Source organism: Drosophila innubila (genome assembly GCF_004354385.1).
Source record: "Drosophila innubila isolate TH190305 chromosome 2R unlocalized genomic scaffold, UK_Dinn_1.0 1_C_2R, whole genome shotgun sequence".
NCBI lineage: Eukaryota > Metazoa > Arthropoda > Insecta > Diptera > Drosophilidae > Drosophila > Drosophila innubila.
Window position 1 is genome coordinate 23,790,072 of NW_022995374.1, and position 25,664 is coordinate 23,815,735.

Genomic DNA, 25,664 nt, shown 5'->3' on the forward strand with positions numbered 1-25,664 from the left:
AATTGTAAACGATTTCCGTGGAATTTTCTACTCTGTTTTCCACGAATATTCGTCTCGAGTACGTGACTACCTGCTGTGTCATAGAAAATCTCAATTTCCATTGAATTTTCGCCTTTCAATACCTGCGTTACCTGCATAACAAACGCTTTCCCAGAGATCTCGTATTTCGGAAAAGAGAACACAAAAATGTATAAATGAAGATGATAGATGAGCCCTATGAAATGTGATTTTAATGATTTTAGATAAATCAGAAATTGCTATCTCGAAAACAAACTAACCGTTTTATTATCATATATAGTTAAAGACCTTAATTGGCCATTCAGGAGCAACAATCGTGGTGCAAATGTGTTGCATTCTGAAGGACCGTAGCGCACTTAAAAACTAGGGAACGACTTGTCTCTCCATCTTAGAAGGGAAATTCTAACTCAGTTAGATTCTCTAATGCATATTCCCTGTACATGGGGGGAACTTACATATATTTACATAGTAACGTACATGAATTTTGCAGCGTAAGACAATTTTGCAAACAATGGGAGCTATGCTATGTAAATGAAGAGTTTCTAGGATAAACAACACTCATCATTTGGATACACCCACAAGGGCGGGGCGTATGCAACGTTCGTGCAGTTTGTAGCCGAGTTTGGTTACCTCCACGACGGTATTGGACTCAACCGTGGAGTCCTCCTTTTGGAACAATGCTTCATGCAGATTGGGATCGAATTTTTGATTAATGGGATCCAGTGGCTCGAGGCCATGACGCTTGAACACCTGCAGGAGCGAGGCGCGTGTCATACTCAGACCCTCGAAGAGGTTCTTCAGATCTGCATTGGCGTCGAGCTACAACAGAGAATAACTTTAGAATAAATTATAGTCATAGACCACGAATGCACATACCTTCTCCTTGGGCACCGCTTGGGTTGCATGGCCCAGAGTGTCGGCCACCTCGAGCAGATCCTTACAGAAGCTCTGTATGCCAAAGATCTTGGCATCGCTTATCTGTTTGTTGAGGCGTGTTCGCATATTCTCGCTATCAGCCAGCGAACGCTTGTATTTGTCCAACAGTTCGCTGTTTTGTTCCTTTGCTGCCGCCAATTCCTTTGTCAGTCTCTCAATTTCCGGCGACTCAGGTGCCTTCTTTGGTTCACCTGCCTCATCGGCCGCTGGCTGCTTCTCTGTGCTATATCCATGTCGGAACTGTGTCTGGGCCGGTCTCAACAAGCTGTGGAGATAAAGATAACGTGCTTTCAATTTGATGTGTACAATTACGTCACAGAAAGAGACGGTAACATGCGGTGAGAAGTCACTAGTTTACCTCAGATTTTGTCCACCGGCAATGGATTTAATGGCACCCAATCGCTTGGCTAACATTTCAAAGGTTAATGCTGCTTTTGTTGCCATTTACGATTTAGTTCTTTTTAAAACTATGCAACTTTTGAGCTCTCAGAAATAACTTTTGCCGCAGAGCTTGCTGAACTATCGGTTATCGATACACAAAATGCCGAATTGTAATTGGTATTTTTTATAAGCAGTCGTAGCATTGACCTTTTGTCTAGCAGATGCTCTGACGTTAAATTCAAATATAGTACGATCAATGTTTTTCTTTCTATAATAAATAAGTTTTACCTAGCATTGCTAAAAATTCAAATTTTTAATTGTTTACCGGCGAATATAAATTAAACTACAGTTTGATCACAAGACACACGTCATAAAATGTTTAAAAATATGATTTAAAACATAAATTAAAGTGAACGTTCAGCATAGTTTAAGGCTGTCCTTGCCTTGAGTCATCTATAATTGTATTTTCAAGTACTTGCCACGCCCATGTTTGCCACCGAGTGAAAGCAATCAATATTAAAATAAAAATAATGAAGCTTGTAAATCTTTTTCAGTGGTACGTTACAAAAAATGGAGCAATTTCCTAAAGCCTAAGGCCTCCCACATATATACATATATATTTATGTGAAAATGTGGTGTATGTACGTTCGAGAGTGGAAATGCAAATTGTTTGTAATACTCTGTACCTGAAAAATATATAAATGGGTATCATTCAATTCGTAAGATATATAAAAAAAGCAACACATAAATCGAGATTAAAATCATAAATGTACATATATATCACATATATATTGAATCTGGTTAATATAATGGCATATATCGGTTTTAGCAAATATTTTCTTTCTGAAACATTGTTTTTTTTTTCGTTAAAAGCTGGATGGAAATAAAAAAAACAGATATGATATAAAGAGTTAAATTTTTTGTCGTCAATAAAAATTTTGAGGAACGCTGCTGGGTATTTTTAAGTCGACTCCGGTTATGTTTTGTGTGGATTTTGAACTTTTGCTTTGAGTATTGAACTTAATAAATTCAAAGTACGAGTACTTGTATGTGTGCTTATTCAATACAGCATCTCGTTCTATACACATGGATATACTCAACTGCCCAGTCATATACATATGCATATACAGTTAGTCAAGAAATTTTTTTGACAAACCAAAAATTTCAACATTTTTTCTTTTATTCTAATTATTTCATTTTTTTTTGCAATTTTAAATTCAATGAGAGTCTTAACTAATTTCTAATTTCATCGTAAATCGGCCTCTATTTGAGAGAGGTTTTTTTTAGTTTTATTTTCTGCAAAATCAAATGGGGTTTTTTTATTTTGTCAAAACAATTACTTAGATAGCTGTATGTACATACATATGTATTTATGTACATATGTTTGCATGCATTTTTTATATTTTATACTCTAGGGCATAGATAATACCATTTAGTTGAATTTCGACAGGGAGACAGTGAAGTTGAGCTTCAAATTGTCCGATTATTTGACGTCCATTAAAAAAATTCGTTAAGCATCCTGTTAAAATGCGTGAGGAGGATATACAATTGGCGCTCCAAATGGTTGCCAACTCTACCTCTGTGGATGATGAAAATGAGGGGGATGCCACAGCAACAACATCGCCGGGAAACTCTCCCAAGCCATTGAGAAAAACTCGCGTTTTGGATATATCAGAGAGACGTAAACAATTTCGGTGAGCAAGCAGAAAGACAAATAGTTTCTGAGCAGCCAAAAAATACTATGCAGTACTACGTTGTTGGCGTTGACTAGTCGTACTATAAATATAAGCGTCTGACGACAAATTTGCATGTATGCCGCTATTTTTATACAGTCTTTTGTGCAGTTTTGACATGTTGTATAAATTTAACATTGTGAATGGTTAACACATTTAATTTATTCTATTTTATTTTGTTCTTTTTGAAAGTTTTAAAATTGCCACCTTTTGTCAATGAGTTATCTTTGCTTTTCGATGATTTCGATAACGATTGTAATGTTGCCCAAATAAAACAAATGTTATCGACATTACCAAATGTCTGACAATTTAGTATTGTCTGAAAAAAAGTATGCAATACAAATTGAAATGTTACTATCAAGGTGCACTTTGACATAAATTGCATAAATCTTTAATTTATATTTTTGGGAAGCTGTGTTACCGGCCTGGTAACTGTATTTTTGTCAGTATTTTGCTAGTCACAGTCTGCAGTCACACTGTCTAATGTGTACAAATAATTGATTAAAAGACTGGTCGCACGGCCGTAAATGGCTTAAATCTCTTGGTATCCGCTGCTAATTAAAATGTCGGCACTACCAGGAGCCGCTAAGCACCAGGAATCGCCAAAGCCACCAACACAGGTTAACTCCAGTTGCAGGATGAAGGACAAGGAAAATGAATCGCAGCAGAGTCGAGGCAGCGGCAGCATCGATAGTAGCAGCTGGTGGTGGTGAGCGCTTGTTGAATTCTGTATGCAATTTAGTGTTGACGATGTAGCTATTTTCTGGATAGATCTCTTAATCTTAAAACTTTTTAAGCCAGAAAAGTTTCATCCTTTTTTTTCCGTGGAAACTAGTTGGCATCACTAGTGGTAATTAAACAACGAATTTATTATTAATTTAATGACCCAGTAGACAATTGTTTGCATGCAATTAAAAGTTCTGAGCCGCTACGCAGTTATTGTTATGCATTTTTTCGCTCCGACTGGATCTGGAAGTGTGTTTGCGTCTGTGTGTGTGAACTAAAGAAAACTTAAAAGCCGAAACAGCTAACAATAACAAATGCAACGAAAGAAAGTGCAAACTTTTCACTGTTATTCATTTTTGAATAAATATTGCCGAGATTTTCGTTTTTTATTACGAATATGTTACGGAAAAAGTTTTATTGACTGTTGCTAGCTTATTGTCACTTGTTTTAAATCAAGTACTTCCGATCGTTACGTCTTGGTCCATTAGTTTGACCTGATATTTGTAAGAAGAAACAAAATAAAGACAGCTTTCACTGCCTTGAGCTTTTTTTTTGTGGGTTTTAAGTCATGCTCTCTCAGTTGGTATTTGATTTGATCCGACCATAGTGGAATTACTATAAGGTGACATATTCCGTTATGCTGATGTAGTTATTTGTAAAGTGTAAAATCTTTATTGTATAGAATTTGTATAGTAATATTCAAATGATAATTGCACAAAATTTTCTGAGCGAAACAACTTAACATTAGGATGTATACGCTCATTCATCGAAAGATATAAATATGTATATATGTAACCATGTGTAATCCCGTTCAGTTGTGGATTCTGTTGGTCAACTGTTTTTTTTTTATTCTCATTTACACTCCACTTCGAGTTTTACCGTTGTGCGGTGTGTGCAGTGAAAACACTTGTCAAAGTTGTGGCCAATTTTAATTTTAGTCTTATTCAGTCGCGCTCAATTTACAAATGTTTCCCAACGTGTTTAAAAAGGCTGCGATTTTCCCACGTCAGAGTTCTCTGCACATTGAGGAGTTTAACTGCTCGAAGGAAAACAACAACAAGTGTTTGCTGAGGTGTAATCTGGACAGGATTTGATATATATACTCAAAACCGATTTTAATATGCGTATCCTTTATTTTGTAGGCGCACACGTAGCTTAAATGCTCCATCGCCTTTCCAGCAGTTTGGACCATGTGGTCGCATTATGAAAAACTCCGTGATGGTTATGCAAATTCAGGATCCGGCTAGTCAACGCCTGACCTGGTATAAGCCACCACTCACCGTGCTGGTCATCAAGAAGGTCAGCGATGCCTCTGTGCTGGCTCCATTTGTGCAGCTGGTGACTTGGCTGCTGATCGAGAAGAATATGGTCGTTTGGGTAGAGTCCGCAGTGCTGGAGGATGCACTACTCAACGAGGACACTCAATTTCAGGATATTCGAGACAAACTGGTGACCTTCAAGTAAGTTTTTTAAACCAAAATACAGTTGTGAATTAAAAAAAATCAAACCCAAATACATTTTTATTTTCGGCAAATTTTTCGGATGTGTATTTCTTTAATCTGTTCTAATTTCATTTCGTCAAAATTATGAAAGTTAAATTTACGTTTAGTGACTAAATTTTAGCCATATTGATTTAAAAACCAATAATTTGTAATTACTTAGCCTAAGTGCAACGTGCAAAACTATATATTAATGAATGCTATAAAATAACAAGGGGGCTCCACACCCTACCCACTTTAATAGCCTAGCCCTGGCTCGCTTCACTCCCAGTGAGGTGCGGCTACAGTCGAGCACGCTCGACAGTAGGATACCCTGTGACCAGGTACTCAGTACTAAAAGTTGATTTTCGACCGATTATTCCCATATACACAACCAACTTAAATGCATATTCTGGTTAAAATATCTTAAAAAACAAAAATCTTTTTTATACTAAAACTTGATTACCGACTGGGCGTCTCTATGGCAGCTATATGATATAGTGTACCGATTTTAACCAAACTTGGTCAGATGCACAGTTTGGTTCTGATATCTCAACAAACAAAAAACTTTTCCATACTAAAACATCATTTTCGATGTATCGTTCCTATGGCAGCTATATGAAATAGAGATCCGATCCATAAATAAAAACAAACTTGATCTGCGTACGGTATCTGGAAAATTACATACCAAGTTTGAAGTCTGTAGCTGTAATAGTCTCTGAGATCGACGCGCTCAAACTAAAGGACGGACGGACAGACAGACGAACATTGCTAGATCGACTCGGCTGTTAGTTCTGGGCAAGAATATATATACTTTATGTTTTCTGCCTAGTTTCCTTCTGCCTGTTACATACATTCTGCCAAACCCATTATACACTTTTTTGCCTATTTTTAATGGGCACAGGGTATATAAAATAAAAACTGAACACGCTTGAATAAAAATTAAAAGAAAATAATTGCCTTTAATAATAAATTCTTATATTATTATAGTTTTGTAATTGAGAAGATAAGTAAAGAAAAAAAATTTATATTTATTTAAAAAAAAACTATATTTCATACTAATGTCATTATTTTCATTCCACAGAGATGGTCGCGATGATCTCACCGATCGCATTGACTTCATTGTCTGCCTTGGAGGAGATGGAACACTGTTGTACGCTTCGCTGCTATTCCAGCAATCGGTGCCACCGGTGATGGCCTTCCATTTGGGATCGCTGGGCTTCTTGACACCCTTTCGCTTCGACAATTTCCAGGAGCAACTCACCAGTGTGCTGGAGGGTCATGCGGCGCTGACATTGCGCAGTCGTCTGCGCTGTGTGATGCACCGGAGGAGTGACAAGCGACACCAGACATTGGCGAACCATGCTGTCGATTCGGATGAACAATGTACACCCGCTCCCAATAGTATTTTAGTGCTGAACGAGGTGGTCATCGATCGCGGACCATCCCCCTATCTGAGCAATATTGACCTGTTTCTGGATGGCAAGTACATCACGTCGGTGCAGGGAGATGGTCTCATTGTGTCAACGCCCACGGGCAGCACAGCGTATGCTGTGGCCGCTGGTGCATCCATGATTCATCCCTCTGTGCCGGCAATTATGGTGACGCCCATTTGTCCACATTCGCTGAGTTTTAGGCCCATTGTGGTACCAGCTGGTGTGGAACTAAAGGCAAGTACTGACATTACCACTTCGAATCTTCAATACTAATGTAAATGTATTATAGATTTCAGTTTCTCCCGAGAGTCGCAATACATCCTGGGTCAGCTTCGATGGCCGCAACCGTCAGGAACTGTTCCATGGTGATAGTCTGCGTGTGACAACCTCGATTTATCCGGTTCCCAGTATTTGTGCACAGGATCAAATATCCGACTGGTTTGCATCGCTAGCCGATGGACTCCACTGGAATGTGCGCAAGCGTCAGAAATGTCTCGATGAACTCTCGGATCTAACAGCATCCGGATCGGAGGATACATTCGACGAGATTGAAAATCTAAAATTGTACGATTTGTAGGCGTAAGTTTTTTTTTTTTATAGAGGTCTCGTTATAAGCTTCAGTTGTAGATAAACTTTGCAATTTATGCATGTGTTTAAGTTGAACATTATAAAATGTTAATTTATAAGTAGACTTAAAATGTAGTTACATATCGATAAATATTATTAATGCGAATCAAAACGGAGTAGATCATTATGGATCACAAGTGGAGTCAACTTTCCGCTTTTATCGATATCGAATATACTAGCCGTTAAATCAGCTCAGAATATTTAAATTGTTGCTGTATCATTCCACTGACAGTGCACAGATAAAATGTTAATTTGATCGTCAGATTGGTGCCTTGCCACTTGTTGGTTGCATGTTGTTCACCTCGCATTTTTTGCTGCCTTACTTAAGTTATTGGCAGCTCCGATGCCACGCACTTTGTCTTATCCAAATACTGTTAGGAGACTTTTTGAAATGTTGCCCTCAGGCTGTACATGAATGAGATGCACGACGGCTTGTTACACGCTTCAGATTTAGTGCCATTGTTCATAAACAGTGTACGTTTTTTTTTGTATATTTCTGTGTATTGCTTTTACCTTTTTTGTTAACAAACTTCAAGGTGTGCGAATCAATATCAAAATGCGTATGCGTGTGTGTTTACTTGTTTGTATGTATGTGTTGTGACAGGTGTGCGTGCTTATCTAGTCATATGAAATGCGAAATGCATAAAATCTCGAAACATAGGCGTGTGCAATAGTTTACTCTGAACGCTGCCAGCGCACGGTTGTGTCTGTACGCAGAGCAATTAAATTGAATTAATTGTCAATTAAAGTCAACTGCAATAACCATGAATGTACAAGATATGGAGCGCGCTAAGCAAATTGTTAACGACGAGGCTGCGACAACACCGGGCAGCTCGCCAGCGCCTCTAAGAAAGACGATAGTGGATAGTTTGCTGGACAAACGAAATCAATTTCGGTAAGCGTACTATTCCATGTTAAAAAGCAATGGTAGCACTTTAATTTTAAAACGTCCTTGAAAAAAGATTTAAAATTAACTGCTGCTTTGAGTGTTGTAGCAGCCAGATTTCGAATGAGCTCAATTACGATTTGATTGAACCGCTTATCGATATGTTAAAAAAGTATATTTTAAAATATCGACGCTAAAATTATTCTTATATTAAATATCTACAACAACAAAATTGTGGGAATAAATTTATACTTGAGCACTAGGCTTGTCTGGGTTAAATATAAAATTTCAATGTCGTTATTTTGGTAGTGTTGCGTGTCGCCGATATTTAACAGAGTGGCATAATGTTAAGTCTAGTCGCTGTACAACCGTGTGCATGAGAAATCAACAATCGATATGCTATCGATATGGACAAATAAAAAAGTACATCAAAAAAACATCAACAAAACGTTGCTAACTTTAATTAAAGTAGTTTTTATTCGTTATAATGCACTAATTGATATATATATGTGATTTATAGCGAATAGGAATGATGTGCAATGTCAATAGCAAACTACTGTAGATATTTAAAAGGTGGCGATGGTGGAGAAGTTGAACATTCGCAAAATAGTAGTATTTCCACAAAATTGTATTGTGTGCTGTGCAGAAATTGATTGTGTATTGGCCCCGTGGCCAACTGTTATATTGTAAACCATGTCATCCCCCTCGTATAACATTGCCCCGTGTCCAACGCCAAAGACGACAGCCGCACAATCGGTGCCAGGTGCAACGATACCAGGCGCAGCATCAGGTGCACCCACTAATGGCGGATTTTATGACGAGCATGAAAATCAGTTGCTGAATGTGAACAGCGCACGTCACAATCATGTTAATAATGGATCGGCATCCTCTGCTCCCGGCCCTGGTCTGCTGACCAACGGCACTGCCAGTGACTTAGAAATGCGTTGGTGGTGGTAAGTACTAACAACAACAACAACAACGTTGTCCCCCACGTCGTATTCTCTATACTATGGCCAATTATTAAGTTTAAGTGCTTATTAAAAAGAGACACAAATACCAAAAACATTTTGTAATTATACCTTGACAATTGCCGTCAAGTGGCGAGTGCCGAGTGCGGCTTTGTCAGATGTGCTTGTTACCTGAGCGTGTTGATAATAAAGGGGGAGAGTGCAGCTTATTAGAAATGAGTATGAGAGAGTGAAGATTTGTGCGGACAATAACAATGTTGCTACGTTTACATAACGAACTTACAAGCTTTTATTTTACAAAGCAACAGTGTTGCCGATCTAGTCTTGTTTTTGATAGATTTGTCAATTTTAGTACTACTTCAGCGGATAAAATATCAAACATCAACTATCCGGAAATCTATTCTTTTTATTATCCGTGCATATTTAGATACAAAAAGGGAAATACATTACACTTTCTGCCTCTTTCAACACATGAAACATGACAAATATTTTAGAATAAACATGGTGCTATAAAGTAGTCAAAACATTTAATATAAATCTACTTATACTATACTCTGTCCCATTTATTGCTTACATTTTTTTCTATTTTTTTCTCTGGTCAGTGTGTCCTTTTTCCGTCCGTAAAAAGTAGTTGTCATCACTGCGTAGCAGTCAGCACCTGTTCACTTGTGCTCACTCTCTCTCTCGTGCTCTCTTTTTGTTACGCTCACTCAGCATGCTCTCCCATATTGATCATACGACGCGTGTCCGACTTCACTCAGCTGTTGTTTACAACCTGTTCGCTTGCCCGCCGCTCACTGATCGCTGTGTGACGACTGGAAACGGCCGTAAACTTTTATTTTCAAATCGCACAACGATTTACAATTTAATCACCTTTTTGGTGGTGTTTCAGTTCAGTTCAGTTATCGCTTGTTCACTGGACAGCGCGGTCGTGTTTTTTTGGCTCGATCTTTGCGCTCTTTCTTTCTCTCTCTCTTACTGTCCGCCTCTGTCTCTGTCACTCTCTCGTTCAGCGTTTGTCTATCTCTCTTACGGTGTGTTTATTGTGCCGCTTTTTCTCTCTGTCGGTCGTTGGCTTCGGTCTCCAAGCTCGGTCTCCAAGTTTCGTGTGCTAAATACGCCGTCTTATATAACATGTAATTAATTAGAGGACTTTGTATTACAACTTTTCTAAGTAGCTTTACACGATTTGGCATTTTCCCTTTGGTTGCCACTCGCTGCACTTTAGGCTCACTTTCAGTTTCTTTCAAGGGTCGCGACGTGTTAACTTCTAGCTTTACAATTTGCACTTAAACTTCGAGACTAAATTACCAGATTGTCGTATTGACAACCGTCAATAAATGGTTATATGTATACGGATTTGTTAAAATCACGTTTACAACGTGTGTCTCGCGTCAGACAGCCAGTCTAATGTCGTATACCGACCTTTCTTAACCCTCTGTCAATCCGCCAATCCAGACAATTTATAAGCACTTTAGTCTTTTGTTTAGTACTGCGCATTTTTAATTGATAGATTACTTGTATTATTTGTCTACAGATTGTCTTTGTTCAATAATTCATTACATCAACAAATAATGAGCTTTGTTGGCGCTTCCTTTGTTTACAAGCTTGTTCAAGTACACATTATTATACGACTCTTAATTGTTTCCTGGTGTACTACTTATATGTAATGAGATTTTAAATCGAAACCTTTTTATGTAACTTGAGTAAAAGCTGACAACTTTAATTCAAGTAGCTGATTGCTTAAATTCATAAATAAACATTTCTGAGATTTATTATAAACAGAGATCACGATTTGTGGCTATTTAAAGCTGGCTTAAATTAAGATCCGATTATATGATATTCAATTTATTTAACACTATATAATTGAATTATTATAGAATAAATTAAAGAAAAACATTACCATTTTTTAAATGACATTTTTTTTTCTACTTTGTAAAATAAAATATAAATTTTGGTCACTTTTCAACTCAATTGATTGTTGTACTTCAATTTATAAATGACCAATTAAGGCCTACGATTCGATTTAATGTCTTTCTCAGTCTCTTTCTTAGTTTGCTTGCAAATTGAATTTGGAATTTCTATAGAAATGGTAATGGCAATTAGTTGACGTCAGAGCCGGAACTAAGAGCAGCTCGGCGATGGGACCGTTAGTAAGCGTAAACAACAATTTAAAATTGTTATTAATTTTGGTAACAAAAACCAGTTGCAAACAAGCCACATAACACATATATTTTTGAATATTTTTCAAAATATTTAAGCTTTAACGGTCTAAAATTTGATTGGGCTTTTCCTAACCAATTTAAATGGTTGTGACTGTAATTGATTATGTGCGTGCTTTACGAATCGTTTATCACCTTTCGTATAAAAAAGGGAGCAAGGTCAATTCTGTTTACATTTTTGGCAGCTACTCAGGGCCGTTTCAAGTCGCTGCGCGGTGCAGACAATGCCAAAGTAAATGTAAAATGTAAAGCTAATTAAATATTCAATTCTAGAATTTGAAAAATAATTGCGTTGCAATGTGCTAAGAATTGAAGTCGACATCTAAACAATTTGTGTTGAAACGTGAAAACTTTTTGTTAAAAAACCCTTGACTCAAAAGTCAGTCATGGCCTGTCGCTCGGACATCGATTTGGCCACTCTCCATCAGCATCGGCTGGAGGAGCGCCTTCACTATGGCTTCGACTGGTGTGGTGCCCATGGAAGCAGCCAACGGCAGCAGCAACAACAACGTCTCACCCACTACAATGAGCAACTGATCCATCATAGCGTCACTCAGCAGCGTCAACGCTTGGCCAAAACTGGTGGCTATTACAAAATAGACCATAAAGATCCCAGAAGCGATAAGGATGAGATAACCAGCAAGGTTAAGGAGAACATTGCTAACAATAATCAAAGACAAACCCAACAACAGGCTGAGGACGTGTACGATTTCACGGACACAACGCGTCGCAGTCGCTCTGGCACTTGGCCGTAAGTAACGAAGGTTCAACTTGGCTACAAATGTATATATAACCAAATACAGTGAAACCTCTACTTAAGAGCAGCTTAAGAAGTTTCGTCATTATGTGCAAAAGCAAATGATCCGAATTTGAATGAAATTATTTAAAAGTTAAACAACAATATATTGTATTTCATAGATTCGCTGAATATATTTTAAATTAAATTATTCGTGCGTAAGAATCTACCGATAACCATTTAAACCATTTCGCTGTTCAACATTCTTGCCAAAATTTAAATTCTTTATAACAACTTTTTAAGTAAAATTGGTTTCTTATTATTATTTTTTACAAATTATAATACAGTCCAGTTGCCTTGCAATTTATTGACTTTTTAAGTCTTTGACTCTCTTTTCCCCTCTAAGCCAGAATATGTTCTCTCTTTTAGGTGTGTACTTATTTATTATGGTCAATAATATACATACAATAACGAAGGTGTACAGAATCGAATAATCATTTGTTTTGTTTGCCTTATTTGCATTTACTTTGGCTTTTATTTATTTATTTTTTTTTTTGATAAAACAGTCTTGTATCTAGATAAGAAACAATTACAGTACAGCTTCTTATCGTCGATATATAATTTATTTCAAGATAGCTTCAATAAGTAAGTTTGCTTTAGGAAAGTTCGACTGTAATTGAATTTGTGTAAGGGCAAAATAATTTTTTTTTACAATTTTTAATAATAATCATTAAAAAAAAACAAGAGACTTTTATGTACAATGTTTGTGTATATATGACGCTGAATAGTAATTGAAATTACGTGTAAGCCGTTTTTAATTTTTGATAACAAATTTTAAACAACGTTGAAGGTTTTCCAATGACATTGGAAGAGATTATGCACTGATTGCTTATCATTTGAATTTTGGAACAGAAAGTAAACTTGACTTTCAATACGTTTGTTTACAAATAATCGGAAATTTTAGATAGTAATCGAGTATTTGTACTTACTTAGTATATTTAAATTTCACAACTGTCAGCATGACGAATTTAATTCCGTAATCAGAATTATAGTTTATTACATTATGCCTAAATAAAACTACAGGTAATTTTAAAGGTATTTATTTGTTATCTTTTTTAGATTGTTTTTTTAATAGATTTGTGAAAATAACGACTTAATAAGTCCTTGACTCTTCTGCAGAGATCATATCATCGTTTATCTACTAGTAGTTTTTATGATCATTATTTAGCACTCATTTTCGACCTCTTACGTGTATAAACGAGTTTGTTAACACTTCGAAACTAAAGACTGATGTATGCTTTGATGACGACGATTGGCATTAAGCACCCAAAAAATAAAAGCACTAAACGTCCCACGTTTGTTTTTGTTTTTTTTTATTTTTGTTGGCCAAAGCTACTATATTTATTAACGATCGATTTGTTTTGAAGAACTTAAAGACATTGAATATCAGGCAATATCAATTAATTCAATCGGTGCCAGTTTGTGCGTGGCGCCATTCATAAATAAAATCAAATACCATACGAGTATTATTCGTACATTAGCTCCAACTGATGGAATTGTTTAAGAGACTGTTGACTGGTTGGTTCCAAAGGTGCAACGGGTCAGCAGACATAGCCTTCAATTTGCATGCGACTTGTATGCTACATTTGTCTACATTTTCGGTCTGCTTAACAACGAGACAGTCGAGTCAGTCAAGACTGTCCCTTAATTAATACGAGTACTCAAGTAAAATTGCTCCAAAGGCTTTTAGAAGTCAATGACGCGCGGACTTTTGACTCGTCACGGTGACGTCGGTTCTACTCGTATCTACAGACATACATACCTATATATCTATTAGTATCGGAACGGCACTTTACTTCCCAATTAGTCTGACATTGTTTATTGTAGCGCGTAGTGCTATTTCTATTTACTGACAGATTCTTGCACTCCTTTTAAATAACATGTGTAAGTGCTGATCAACAAGCAATTATCGATGGAAATTGAGCCTGCAAATCATATATCAGAGAAATCGCGAAACTTTTATTTATAATTAAAAGTTGAATTGAGATTTTAAACTCATAATTCATTATTTGAAATCTTTTAAATTAACAAATTGCCAATTAATCAACACCGTTTTAATACTAGTAATTTAATTGAATAGTAATTTTAATTATTTTAATAATTTTAGTGCTGTGCAGTGTAACAATTGTAAACTAATTGTAGTATTCGAAATATAATGTTTTTAATTGAACCATAATTTATATTGATAATTTTGTGTTCTGTTACATTACAAATTATACTTAATTCTGTAATTGTATTAAAGTCGAATAATTCTTATTTTTTAGATTAAGTTATGTATACAAAATTATGGTTTATTGAATTTAATTGTAATATTCGTTAGTACTGCGAAATATTTTAAAATTTAGAGTTATCTACTTGAAGGTATTACAGAGCATATGCAAGTCATGTATGCTTGACTTAAAGCATGGCTCATTTAGCCGGCACACAAACCAATTGCTCGGTCATTCTGTTGAGTCATCATCCACTAATCAATTAAATCCCACACTTAGTCAAGTTATCTACCAATGAGGAACGCGTCTGTCTCTTTTTTGATAAGCTCCCTCTCTCATTCTCTCAGCCGACGCCTGTGGCAACTGCTGTGTAAAATTCCTGTTTGTTGCTTTTTTGAGACTCTGACAAGTTTATTTGCGATGTAATGAAAATACCAATATACATATATATATATATATACTTGTATACATACTTGTATGTTCCTTTTTTCTCAAAAATGTATTGGCTTGTGAATTGCCAGTGATTTTGTAACCTTCAAGCGAACCACAACACAACACAACACAAAACAAAACAAATTGAGAGTTGAGCAACGAAAATTCCAACAAGTTACGAGTATTTGTATTTGCGATGTTGTTGTGTGAGGTTGTATATTAAAAGCTCGCGTGATTTTGATTAATATTGAAGTCAACATAGGTGTGGCTAATTAAGGAAAGACTTGAACAAAATATGCAGCATCAGAAATTAACTCTTGGCATGCTGCATTTTGGCCCAGTTAGCGAGCAGTCAAGCCAAGTTCAAGGCCAAAATCAAAACCAAAACCAAAACCTCAATCACAACCAAAGTCAAAGCCAAAGCAATGAGACTCTGGGAGAGCATGTTCCGATGGTGTTCGAAGCACGCATTTTAAGGTTTACAACAATACTTATTGTTTTATTCAATCTTTCAATTCCACAACTACAATTATGTACAATTCTTGTGTTTTTTGCAGGCGCACACGTAGCTTAAATGCTCCATCGCCTTTCCAGCAGTTTGGACCATGTGGTCGCATTATGAAAAACTCTGCAATGGTTATGCAAATTCAGGATCCCGCCAGTCAACGCCTGACCTGGTACAAGCCACCGCTTACTGTGCTGGTCATCAAGAAGAAGGACTCACAGGTGCTGCTGCCATTTGTGCAGCTGGTCGAATGGTTGGTCCAGGAGAAGAATATGGTCGTCTGGGTGGAGTCCGCTGTGCTGGAGGACAAGTTGCTCCGCGACGATGTCAAGCTGGAGCAGGAGAGCGCCAAGTTCCGGCAGGTTCATGAGTACCATACTGGAGTTCGTTCCCGTTTTCTGGCGTTACGCGAAAAGTTGGTTACCTTCAAGTAAGTAACAACTGGAAAGACAGGCTATTTTCAGCAAGCCGACAATGTAATACCCTTGCAGTGCCATGTTTTTCATTTTTGACTGATCGTTCCGTTCCGTTTCGTTAAGCCAAATTTAAAATACAAAAAGTTGTTTTTGATCAGATTATTTCTCTGGCAGCTTAATAATAAAGTAGTCCAATTTCAGCCAATATTAATCAGGATGTATAAAAAATACATAATGTTTAAACAGCGAAATTGATTAAGATATCTTATGAAAAGGCAATGTTTTGTATACTAAAGGTTGATTTTTGAGATATCATTTCTATAGCAGCTATATAATAAAGTAGTTCGATTTTAACCAAATTTGGTCAGGATGTAAAAGACAATGCCAAATACTCAATATGCAAGATTGATTGAGATATCTTAAGAAACAAAAAAGTTTTTTTTTATACTAAATAATGTTTTCGATATGGCAAAAAATTTGACAAAAACCAAAAAAAAAGGTCAATTTTTAAAAAAGTTTTCTTCATATCTAAGTAACAATTCAGTTCAACTATATTTAGTGAATAAGAACACAGCAATCGTCCTTTCCGATTAAAAGATATTAGCAAACAAATGCGATGACGTTACTTTTCGAAAATAGAAGCAGAAAGAATATATATACTTGACAAAATTACGCTTTTAAGGGTATTTATTATTTGAAAACTGCTTCTAATTAATTTTTTAAATTTTGTCATAATTTAGAGATGGTCGGGATGATCTCACCGATCGCATTGACTTCATTGTCTGTCTTGGAGGAGATGGCACGTTGCTTTATGCCTCACAGCTGTTCCAGCGATCGGTGCCACCGGTGATGGCGTTCTATCTCGGATCACTGGGATTTCTGACACCCTTTCAGTGTGATAACTTTCAGGAGCAAGTGACCAATGTGCTGGAAGGTCATGCGGCTCTCACATTGCGCAGTCGTCTGCGCTGTGTGATGCACCGCAAGGGTGAGCGTCGCAAGGAGTCGCTGCAACAGGCGTGCAACGATCTGTTGAGACCAAATTTGCAGCGTTCGTACAACTATTCGGAGTTCAATGGACCAACTGCCAGCAGTAATAATAATAACAGCAACAACAACAACAGCATTCTCGTGTTGAACGAGGTCGTCATCAATCGTGGACCATCGCCGTACTTGAGCAATATTGACATATTCTTGGATGGCAAATACATAACATCCGTTCAAGGTGATGGACTGATTGTGTCCACGCCCACGGGCAGCACAGCTTATGCGGCAGCAGCTGGTGCCTCAATGATCCATCCCTCAGTGCCAGCGATTCTGGTTACGCCCATCTGTCCACATTCGCTAAGCTTCAGGCCCATTGTAGTGCCAGCCGGCGTTGAATTGAAGGTGAGAGACGAGATATATATACTTTTTAGACGACGCACACTATTTATTCATGTTGTGTTTTCAGATATCCATATCGCCGGATAGCCGAAATACATCGCGTGTTTCATTTGATGGCCGCAACGATCAGGAGCTGAATCATGGCGATAGCCTGCGTGTGACCACATCCATTTATCCGGTACCAAGCATTTGTGCACAGGATCAGATATCCGATTGGTTCGATTCCCTGGCAGAGGGTCTTCATTGGAATGTGCGTAAGCGACAAAAGTGCCTCGACGAGCTATCGGATTTGACGACATCCAGTTCCGAGGACACGCTCGATGAGTTTGACAATCTTAAAATCTACGATGCGTAGTGCTCAACCACAACCACAACAAGCTGTATACGTCGTGGCTTATGTGTAGTTGTAGATTAGTTATTAGAGAATGTACAATTTGTAGACATGCTACATAGTTGCTATCTAGGAAAATACTCCGTTCTATTGTACAATATAAATTTATATATTATTATAACATTTGGTTGAATTTAATATATAATGTTTGCAATATTGTTAAATCTAGACAAATTTTTTATATATTTTGCTTGAGAACAAATTTGTTTAGGCTTTAGTTCTTAAGTTTTTCATTACGCAAAGTTCCGCGAACTTATGCAACAAATTGCATGTTACAAATTCTTTATGTATATTAAATAATATTAAAATAAATTGTATTATTTACTAAAACGTCACAAAATGCTCTTTACAATTGATTACTCGTAAATAAGAAACAAAAAGAACTCAGCTATAGCAACCACAGTCGACACTACAGCTGAAAGCACTTAAGAGGACTGCCAAAACGAAGAAAAAACCCGCACAAGGCTCAAAGGATGGCCAATAGCACTATACTCAATGGTCAGGAGCCACTTAAGCAGTCCCATGAGGCGACTAGAAGATGATGAATTGCTTTTTGGCATGGGCAAGTTTCTCTTGCCTAAATTAGCAAGTTTATTTGTGTGAAATTTCCTTTAATTTTGAAAATATTTATTAATTTAACATTAGTGAATTAAAGATATTTTGAAGTGAATAACGAATTTAATTCTTTTTAAATAAATTCAAGTTCTTGTCTCTGTATCCAATAAAGAAAAGCTCCATTATTTTGTGTTGGCCTAGATAAGATTTTTTCTGCTTCATAAATTATTATTACTTTACAGATTTTTCTATTTAATATAACATCTGTTGAAAAAGTTGAGATAGTAAAATATTTATGTAAAATCATTTTGGAACTGCAAACAGGGTATCTATTAATCAAGCAATAGGTATAGAGTATCTGCTGGTTGGGTACTACCAACTTTCTCATATGGATAATTTATTTTCTACACATTCGTATATCTGCTAGTAGGAATTCTAAGTACTTAAGTACAGCTTAAGTATCTGTCGTAATTCTAATATCTGCTTAATAAAAAGCATTGCTATAAATCAAGAAAGATTTAATAAAAGCAGGCTAAAATAAAATAAAATAATATTGAATAAAAATAATAGAATGGCCACAGAGACCATGAATGGTTGCGGCATCGCTTCATGGCTTTCGCCATTGTGAGTGGTACGTGATGGCAGCACGAAGTACGTTTCTTATCAATTTTCACGGTCCCTTAATGCCCCCTGCCCGATGTCCAGCCCCAACTCCAATGCCACCCCGCCTCACAGGCCTATCCATTTTGCTTCCTGTTCCTGTTGCATTCATTTCAATTCCAAGCAACAAGTGTGCCGAACCTCGAACGCAGCATCTATCCGCTTAGGTACGCTTCTTTGACTGGCGGATAACGGCAATGCGTATTATCCGGCCATTCTTATTGGTCATGCATGTTCTTATGCCACGCCCACGCCCATCCATTGCGCAGGCTTCGTGTCGGCAGTGCGTCTCGGACATCTCGGAAACTCAATTGTATTAATATTTATGTTAACATATTTGCAACAATTGTTCTTTATTTCCTATGCGTTTCTTATATTACTACATTCAATTAAATATTTAACCTCTTTTCCTGTTTAGTTGAAATATTCACACTTTTCTGTTTAAGTTAATTGAAGTTTTTATTCTATTTTACTTAAGATGATTTTCAACTTCTTGCACTCGTATCAAATAAAATTAACAAAAGTAGCAAAAAGTAGCAATTTTCCTGTCAATAATAAAATTGATCTATTCATACTAGCCGATCTGCAGACCTGTTATAAACTTTAATTGGGTTTCATATAGAGTTCAAGGCATTTATCATTAAAAATATTTGTTAGGAAATATTTAGTAGTATTAAGATCATATCAAATTATATATAATTGGAACATTGTCATTGGTACTTACCATATTGATCAAGTCGATTGTAAAATTAATAAGATTATTTAAAAAGTACATTTATTTAAGGTAGTTTCCTCCTGCATATTTTTAAGAGTTTTAAGAATTTCTGTAAATAATTTAAGATTTGTATAATACATTTACATTATTTATTGCTATTAATTAATGATTTTAACAATTTCAAAATATTATTTAAATAGATTTTGTATAAGCCATTTTCCAGTCTTTGGACTGCTTTAAGTTGCTGCATCTTTTCTAATCGATAAAAAACTTTTGTAACTTTCACTAGGACATCCTTTTTTCTTGACAGAACGTGAGAAAGATTGTGAATTTCCCACTGCAAAGTATTTCAATTATGCGTCAGAAAAAAAAATAATAATAATCCGAAATATGCGTGGAATTTCTTAATGAAGTTCGTGGTGACTGTATGCGCATTTTCTGGGATGCTTAAGACAATTGGAAGAGCGTAAAACGATGGAATCGTATCCGAAGCTGGCAAAAGGGGCACGTGCTGATATTTCAATTGAATGGCACCAAATATGCGACAGACACTCCATCCCCCCTCATAGGAGTAAAGGCATTTGTGGAGCAACATCGAGGATAAATGAAAAATATTTCGCTCCCACAAAACATACGCACAGGCGCACCACTTGACATTTGAACTTTGGCAAGAAGGGGGACAGAGAGGGGGCTGGAATAGAGGGGCTTTTGTATAGAGCCACGATAGAATTTTAAATGCTGATGACAGCTCAAGTTTTTTCCCCCTATGATGACTGGAGGGCGGCCTTCGCTCACTTGGAGCTGCATTTCAAACAGAATTATTCCCCCCGTTGCTTAACAAAAGGAAATTAAACATTTTCACTCGAGTTGCTTTTGTTTTCAAATATCTCTGATAAAAGTTGACCACCACAAAAAGATTATCTCAGTTTCCCGACCCCAATCGAAACAAACCAAAGTGACCCGACCCGCACATGTTGAATCACTTTGTTACCAAAATTAACAAAGTATTTAGTGTAATTTAAATCGCCTGCAAATTGTTTTCACATTTGTCATTTCTGCGGAACTACTCTTATGACAGCGTAAATTTTAAAATCTGGTAAGCTTAAAAATTTATTTCTCTTGCAGAAAAATTTGTACTTTGAGGTTGACGCATCATCGTTAGACTTGTCGTATTTTAATGAATTATTAAAATTAATTTTATACCAAATGAACTCAAAAAAAAAAATCCCCCAATCAAATTATTTTTGAAAACTAAACACAAAACAAAAATAAAATGCAAAATCCAATATCACAAAGTAAACTTTAAAAATAATAATCGAATTTAAATCTTAACTTTTATTTACAGGGTATCTGTCAGTGGACTACTGTGCTAAAGCTCTTTAACATGTTTTCTATTGTCCTGTTTTCATTTAACTCCATTTTCAACCACCCACACATATGTCTTTATGTATGAATGTACTGTATGTATGTGCGAATGTATTATTTAATATCATCAGTCATGCTAGATTTCTAGTCCATTAACTTTGAGGTTATTTGGCGACGCTACTTTAACACTTCAACGGTATTTGGGCCTTTTGATTTTCATTTTTGTTGATTCTATGAGTATTTGTAGACATTTTTCATTCAATTCTTATAGGACTGTTCCTAGCTTCCTTAAGTGTTTTGTAAATTGAGGTCTTGGGACAGGAATTTTATATTTCTATGCCAAAATAAAATGAGATGATTGAGTTTTATGAAAAATCAATGCTCTGTCACAGTTAAAAGTTCCAAACGTTCTTATAGAAATTGTATCAGATTTTCATTGTGTGTTATCTTTGACGTCGCTATCCTCAAAGTGATAAGTTAGATGACTAAATGACAGAGACACTCACTCTTTATTGGATATGTCGCAATCCGAGGCTCAATCGCGTGTTGATGCTTTATGACTGTGGTTCGTCAATGCCACTTATCGCGCTTCCTGCTTAGCTAATTGCATCAATTTGCAGCTTAGCAGTAGATCAATTATAATATCAACTCGTATTTGGTAAGCTTGACCTAGTTTAGAGCATCAGAGACTCTTGAGAATTCCAAGTACATCAGGTGAGTGCCCTTTTCTCAACAATAATTCGATTGCCACAATCACAGCAACAACACGTTCCTGCTTAGAAAAAAAAACTCCCCAGACACCTGTTAAACTGTTCCACAGAAAAAAACATGCAAAGAGAAAGTTTATTAAAGTAAATGGCGGAAAAAGTTGTACAAGATATGAGATAAAAACAATGTAAGGGTTATCTATTTATTTATTTAACATTGACTTAAAGCAGATAACATACAAAAAATTTAGCTTACAAAATGCAAAAAATAAAAAAAGCGTAAATAAAGTTGTTAGTTACCTTGGCTCTCTAGAAAAATAACTGTTTTCGATTCCCCGTCATATTTATTTTAGAACTGTGTTTATAAGTTCTTTTGGAATGAAACGCAATTAACTTAAGCGTCATATAAAAAAAAAATAAAATTTGGAAACCAGATTTTAAAATTACAATTAAATGAAATTCTATAAAATCAGAAATTTAAAACTGAAGAGATATTCAAAATAAAAAAGAGCTGAAAAGCTTAAGGTTATTTAAAAATATACAGGATATACAATTATGTCAGGTGTGCTCTACAAATCTCTAACAGCGCTTAAACAACCCAAAACCAATTGTTGGTGTTCCTGAAAATAAGTAACTATTGCCTTCAAATGTCTAAAAAATTCTTAATAGATGTCATAAAAATTAAATATTTATTAAATTCAATTAAAATATCTGTAAATTGAATAAAAATGCATAAAAAATATATTCGAAAATATTAAATCTCTAAAATTTTAGGAACACCAACATTTTAAACGGTTTTTTTTTCAAACAAATCTCAAAATCTCTAGATATTTCTGGGACACACCTGTATAATTTCAACAAAAAAATATTGCCTACTTTTTGGCGAATTTGTTTAGTCGACATTCGATAATCCTATTTTTAATAATTAGCATATCGATCTAGCATCCTTAAAGAATTTTAAACATTTTGTAAAATTAAGAACATTTTATTACTAATTCCACTCTTTTCACTGTTCTGTGCTTTAAGCAAATTTTTACATATTTTAGACATCACACATTATTTTCAGTAATAGAACATAAAATCGACTTGAGGAAAGAAAAAAAGCTGACGCCCATTTAACAGGAGAATCAATTAGGCATAATATGCTGGTGCTTGCGTGTGCACTCACTTACACACACACACATACATGTATATCTGTACATATATCTATACATATTGCATACTTACAGGCGCGTAACGCAATTGACAGTGAAAATAAAATCAAACAGCAGGCCCATGAGACACACACACACACACGCTCACACAAACACAAGCTCGGTCTCTCCCACTCGTCCACTTCATCTTTCTCATTCTCTTTTGCTCTCACTCGCTCTTGCTCTCTCACTCTCGCTCACACAATGAAGGCAATTGAGCAGAATCATTGCCGCTGGCAGTTTTCTGCAATACGCTTTAAGGGGTAGGCGGGCACTTCAACAGGCGGCGAGACCAACATCTCTGCCGACGTCAACGTCGACGCTTCGCACACAACAAGTTGCAGCGCAGCTTCGGCTTTGACTTCTGCTGCTGCTGCCCTTTCGCATCGCATTCCACATCCTGACGCAGTGAATGGAGTTTTGTCCGCGCCTCGTGCGGCGTTCGCAGTAGAATTTCAGTGCGAGATGAATTCTCGTGGCTGATGGACGTGTGTTTCGTTTCCACGTTCCCAGTGCAGCAACCGCTAGACACTTGTAGCACTTCATTTCTGATAACAGAGAGTGCATACGTAAAGCGAACGCAGAGGCAATATTTTCTGGTTCTAGCACATGGAAAATGTAGCTTAAATAATAGTTTATTAACTCAAATTTAATCAACTTAACAAATGCAAGCCTAAAATTGTGCTTCAAGTTCAAAAAAAAATAAAAATCAAAACACACGCAAAACAACAAAACAACAGAATCTGAAAATATGTGATTTGTCAGAGAAACGGGTGTAAGTTTAAACAAAATTTATCAAAGTAGAAAAGCAAAGTAAAAATATATTTAATATTACATAAGTAAGTAGATATTTTAAACTCTGAAAAACATCTTGATATGCGTTTATTTGTTCTATAGTATTCTTATTATTATACAATTATTGTGATTATTATTATAAAGCATAACAAGTACACAGTTGATACAGAGACAACAGATATCATTACATAAATGTTGTTTGTGAGTAATTCATTTTAAAATCAATATAAGCCCATGGGAAAAATGTTTTTAATAATTTGCAAGCAAACAAACACTACTCAGCATAGGAATTTTCGCATAAAGTGCTTAAATAATAAAGAAGAACTTTATTTTAAATAATTAACAAAACGAGCACATCATTAGCTAAGTCAATGGCAATGATATTATTATCATAAGCGAAACTAAAACGTTGTTAACCGGTGTAAAATATGTAAATATGAATAAAACTCCGTCCACCAATCAATTACATACGAGTATAGCAATTTGCGTAAAGTCTTCTGGGCTTTGCTTTCAATCATATTTTATTTTAGATACTCGTATACATATTTATTTTCGTTTGGGAAATAAAATAGAAAACCTTATGCCCACTGGCAGTTGACTGATTTTTGTGTGGCACATTTTATAGCACATTGTTTGTTGAATCAACAAGTGACCCAAATTGAGCAAACGTGATTTAAATTTTACTTTGGATTTTGTGCTTGTTGAGAAAAAAACGAGTTAAATTATTGTTGTTAAATTAGTCTTGTTTTTTCCATTGTAGAAACTAAGCAATAGTGTAAAAACAAACATCACAGGTAATAACTATTTAATTAAATTCTTGTTTTAATTTTGTATTGACAGGAATACTCCAACGCACAACTTCACCCTCAGAAATCAGAAATAACCCATAATTGCTTTTGAATACCTATAACCAAGTACAGTAGAACAACCTTAACATTAACGTCAATAACAACACATTCAACAGGCAAATTCCTCTTCTTCCTTCGTCCAAAACAAGCTGATAAGTCGCTATTCCAGAAAGTGGAAGTCGTTGATCAACTAATTGACGCTTTACAAATATTGCAGGTAAGCTTAAAATTGTTGGCGAGTAACCCCGTAAGGTATGTGTTTGTGTTTTTCATTGTAATGAATATTAACATATGAGTATTGTATGCAAAAACTAAAAATCTATAAAGTACTTTAAATGTGTATTTCAATTTAATAATTTTTTTTTTTAATTATACAATTTGATATGGCTCTCCAAGCAAATCTTTTTCTAACGGCAGTTTTGACACGTTTAATTGCCAATTACTACACGTTGAATTTATTCAGATTTTCACCCTCGTAGTTGCTACAAAATGCTACCGTTTTGTATTTATTACACACTTGTTACTAAAATGTGAATATAAGTTTTGCAATAAACTGAGACCTTGCTTGGTTGACTGAAACAAACAAGTATTTATTTTTTTTATTTATTTAATATTAAAGTCAACTAAAATCAGTCGACAAAAAGTTAAACTATGCATAAAATAAAACAAAATATAAGACAAAAGGATTTAAAAGTCCTAAATAAAAGTTAAATAAATAAACAACTAAATTATAAAACTTAAAAAAATATTTAATTGATTCAACATTAGTTGCAAGGATTGTGTAAAACCCAGATAAAACCCATTCATATCAATGAGAGAAAATAAGGAAAGTTAAGTTGTGTTAGTGACTTCGGGTTAAAAAATTTAGAATGAGAATTTTAATAGTAGGATGCCGCTGAGTTCAAAACTTGATAAAGTCGATTGTAATCAGCACAGAGTATTCGAAAAGGTTCATGCAGGGAGTAGTTAGAAGTACAAGTGTTAAGAGAAAGAGGAATAAAGTTACTGTTAAAGTTAAGGGACACTGACATCTGAAGTAATACAGCTTGCTCAGCTTCAATAAGAAACACAATTTAATGAGAGATAAAAAATAAACCAGATCATATAATGCTTAAAGTTTTTAAATACTTTAAAGAGCATCTGCTAGTCACTACTAGCGACCTGCTAGCAAAAGCATTTAGATAAGAATTTCTAAAGAGAGTCTCTAATAAAAAATAACAAAAGTTGTGTTTTCGAGTATACAATTGTAAATTTTTTTGTTGAATATATTTTTATATAA

The 25,664-nt window shown here is 35.6% G+C and overlaps 3 protein-coding genes and 1 long non-coding RNA gene across 11 annotated transcripts; 2 read left to right on the top strand and 2 right to left on the bottom strand.

Annotated features, from left to right (window-relative positions):
* Positions 1 to 254: 254 nt before the first annotated feature.
* LOC117784754 (grpE protein homolog, mitochondrial) lies at positions 255 to 1,475 on the bottom strand. Its single transcript, XM_034622562.1, has 3 exons — positions 1,313 to 1,475; positions 895 to 1,219; positions 255 to 837 (listed from the first exon to the last, which is right to left on the bottom strand). Exons 1-3 carry the CDS (start codon positions 1,396 to 1,398, stop codon positions 580 to 582), a joined length of 669 nt encoding a protein of 222 aa, XP_034478453.1. The 5' UTR covers positions 1,399 to 1,475; the 3' UTR covers positions 255 to 579.
* A 1,302-nt stretch (positions 1,476 to 2,777) lies between these two features.
* Positions 2,778 to 7,541, top strand: LOC117784972 (NAD kinase). Of its 3 annotated transcripts, none has more exons than XM_034622836.1 (4): positions 2,778 to 3,029; positions 4,937 to 5,254; positions 6,357 to 6,942; positions 6,998 to 7,285. In XM_034622836.1, exons 1-4 carry the CDS (start codon positions 2,863 to 2,865, stop codon positions 7,283 to 7,285), a joined length of 1,359 nt encoding a protein of 452 aa, XP_034478727.1. In that variant the 5' UTR covers positions 2,778 to 2,862. The 3 variants fall into 3 exon arrangements, with proteins under 3 accessions (XP_034478727.1, XP_034478728.1, XP_034478726.1); XM_034622837.1 differs by lacking the exon at positions 2,778 to 3,029 and adding an exon at positions 3,506 to 3,777; XM_034622835.1 differs by lacking the exon at positions 2,778 to 3,029 and adding an exon at positions 4,768 to 4,866 and having other exon boundaries at positions 6,998 to 7,541.
* A 1,104-nt stretch (positions 7,542 to 8,645) lies between these two features.
* On the top strand, positions 8,646 to 17,625 carry LOC117783723 (NAD kinase-like). Of its 4 annotated transcripts, XM_034621256.1 has the most exons (5): positions 10,191 to 10,325; positions 11,685 to 12,162; positions 15,407 to 15,784; positions 16,511 to 17,159; positions 17,224 to 17,625. In XM_034621256.1, the coding sequence occupies exons 2-5, from the start codon at positions 11,798 to 11,800 to the stop codon at positions 17,509 to 17,511; spliced, it is 1,680 nt and encodes a 559-aa protein (XP_034477147.1). In that variant the 5' UTR covers positions 10,191 to 10,325; positions 11,685 to 11,797; the 3' UTR covers positions 17,512 to 17,625. The 4 variants fall into 4 exon arrangements, with proteins under 4 accessions (XP_034477148.1, XP_034477147.1, XP_034477150.1 ...); XM_034621257.1 differs by lacking the exons at positions 10,191 to 10,325; positions 11,685 to 12,162 and adding an exon at positions 8,646 to 9,174; XM_034621259.1 differs by lacking the exons at positions 10,191 to 10,325; positions 11,685 to 12,162 and adding an exon at positions 14,002 to 14,091.
* On the bottom strand, positions 9,576 to 10,590 carry LOC117783725. Of its 3 annotated transcripts, none has more exons than XR_004617381.1 (3): positions 10,424 to 10,590; positions 10,063 to 10,313; positions 9,576 to 10,004 (listed from the first exon to the last, which is right to left on the bottom strand). It is a non-coding gene; the product is annotated as an uncharacterized LOC117783725 (long non-coding RNA). The 3 variants fall into 3 exon arrangements; XR_004617380.1 differs by having other exon boundaries at positions 10,374 to 10,589; XR_004617382.1 differs by having other exon boundaries at positions 10,501 to 10,516.
* Positions 17,626 to 25,664: the final 8,039 nt, after the last annotated feature.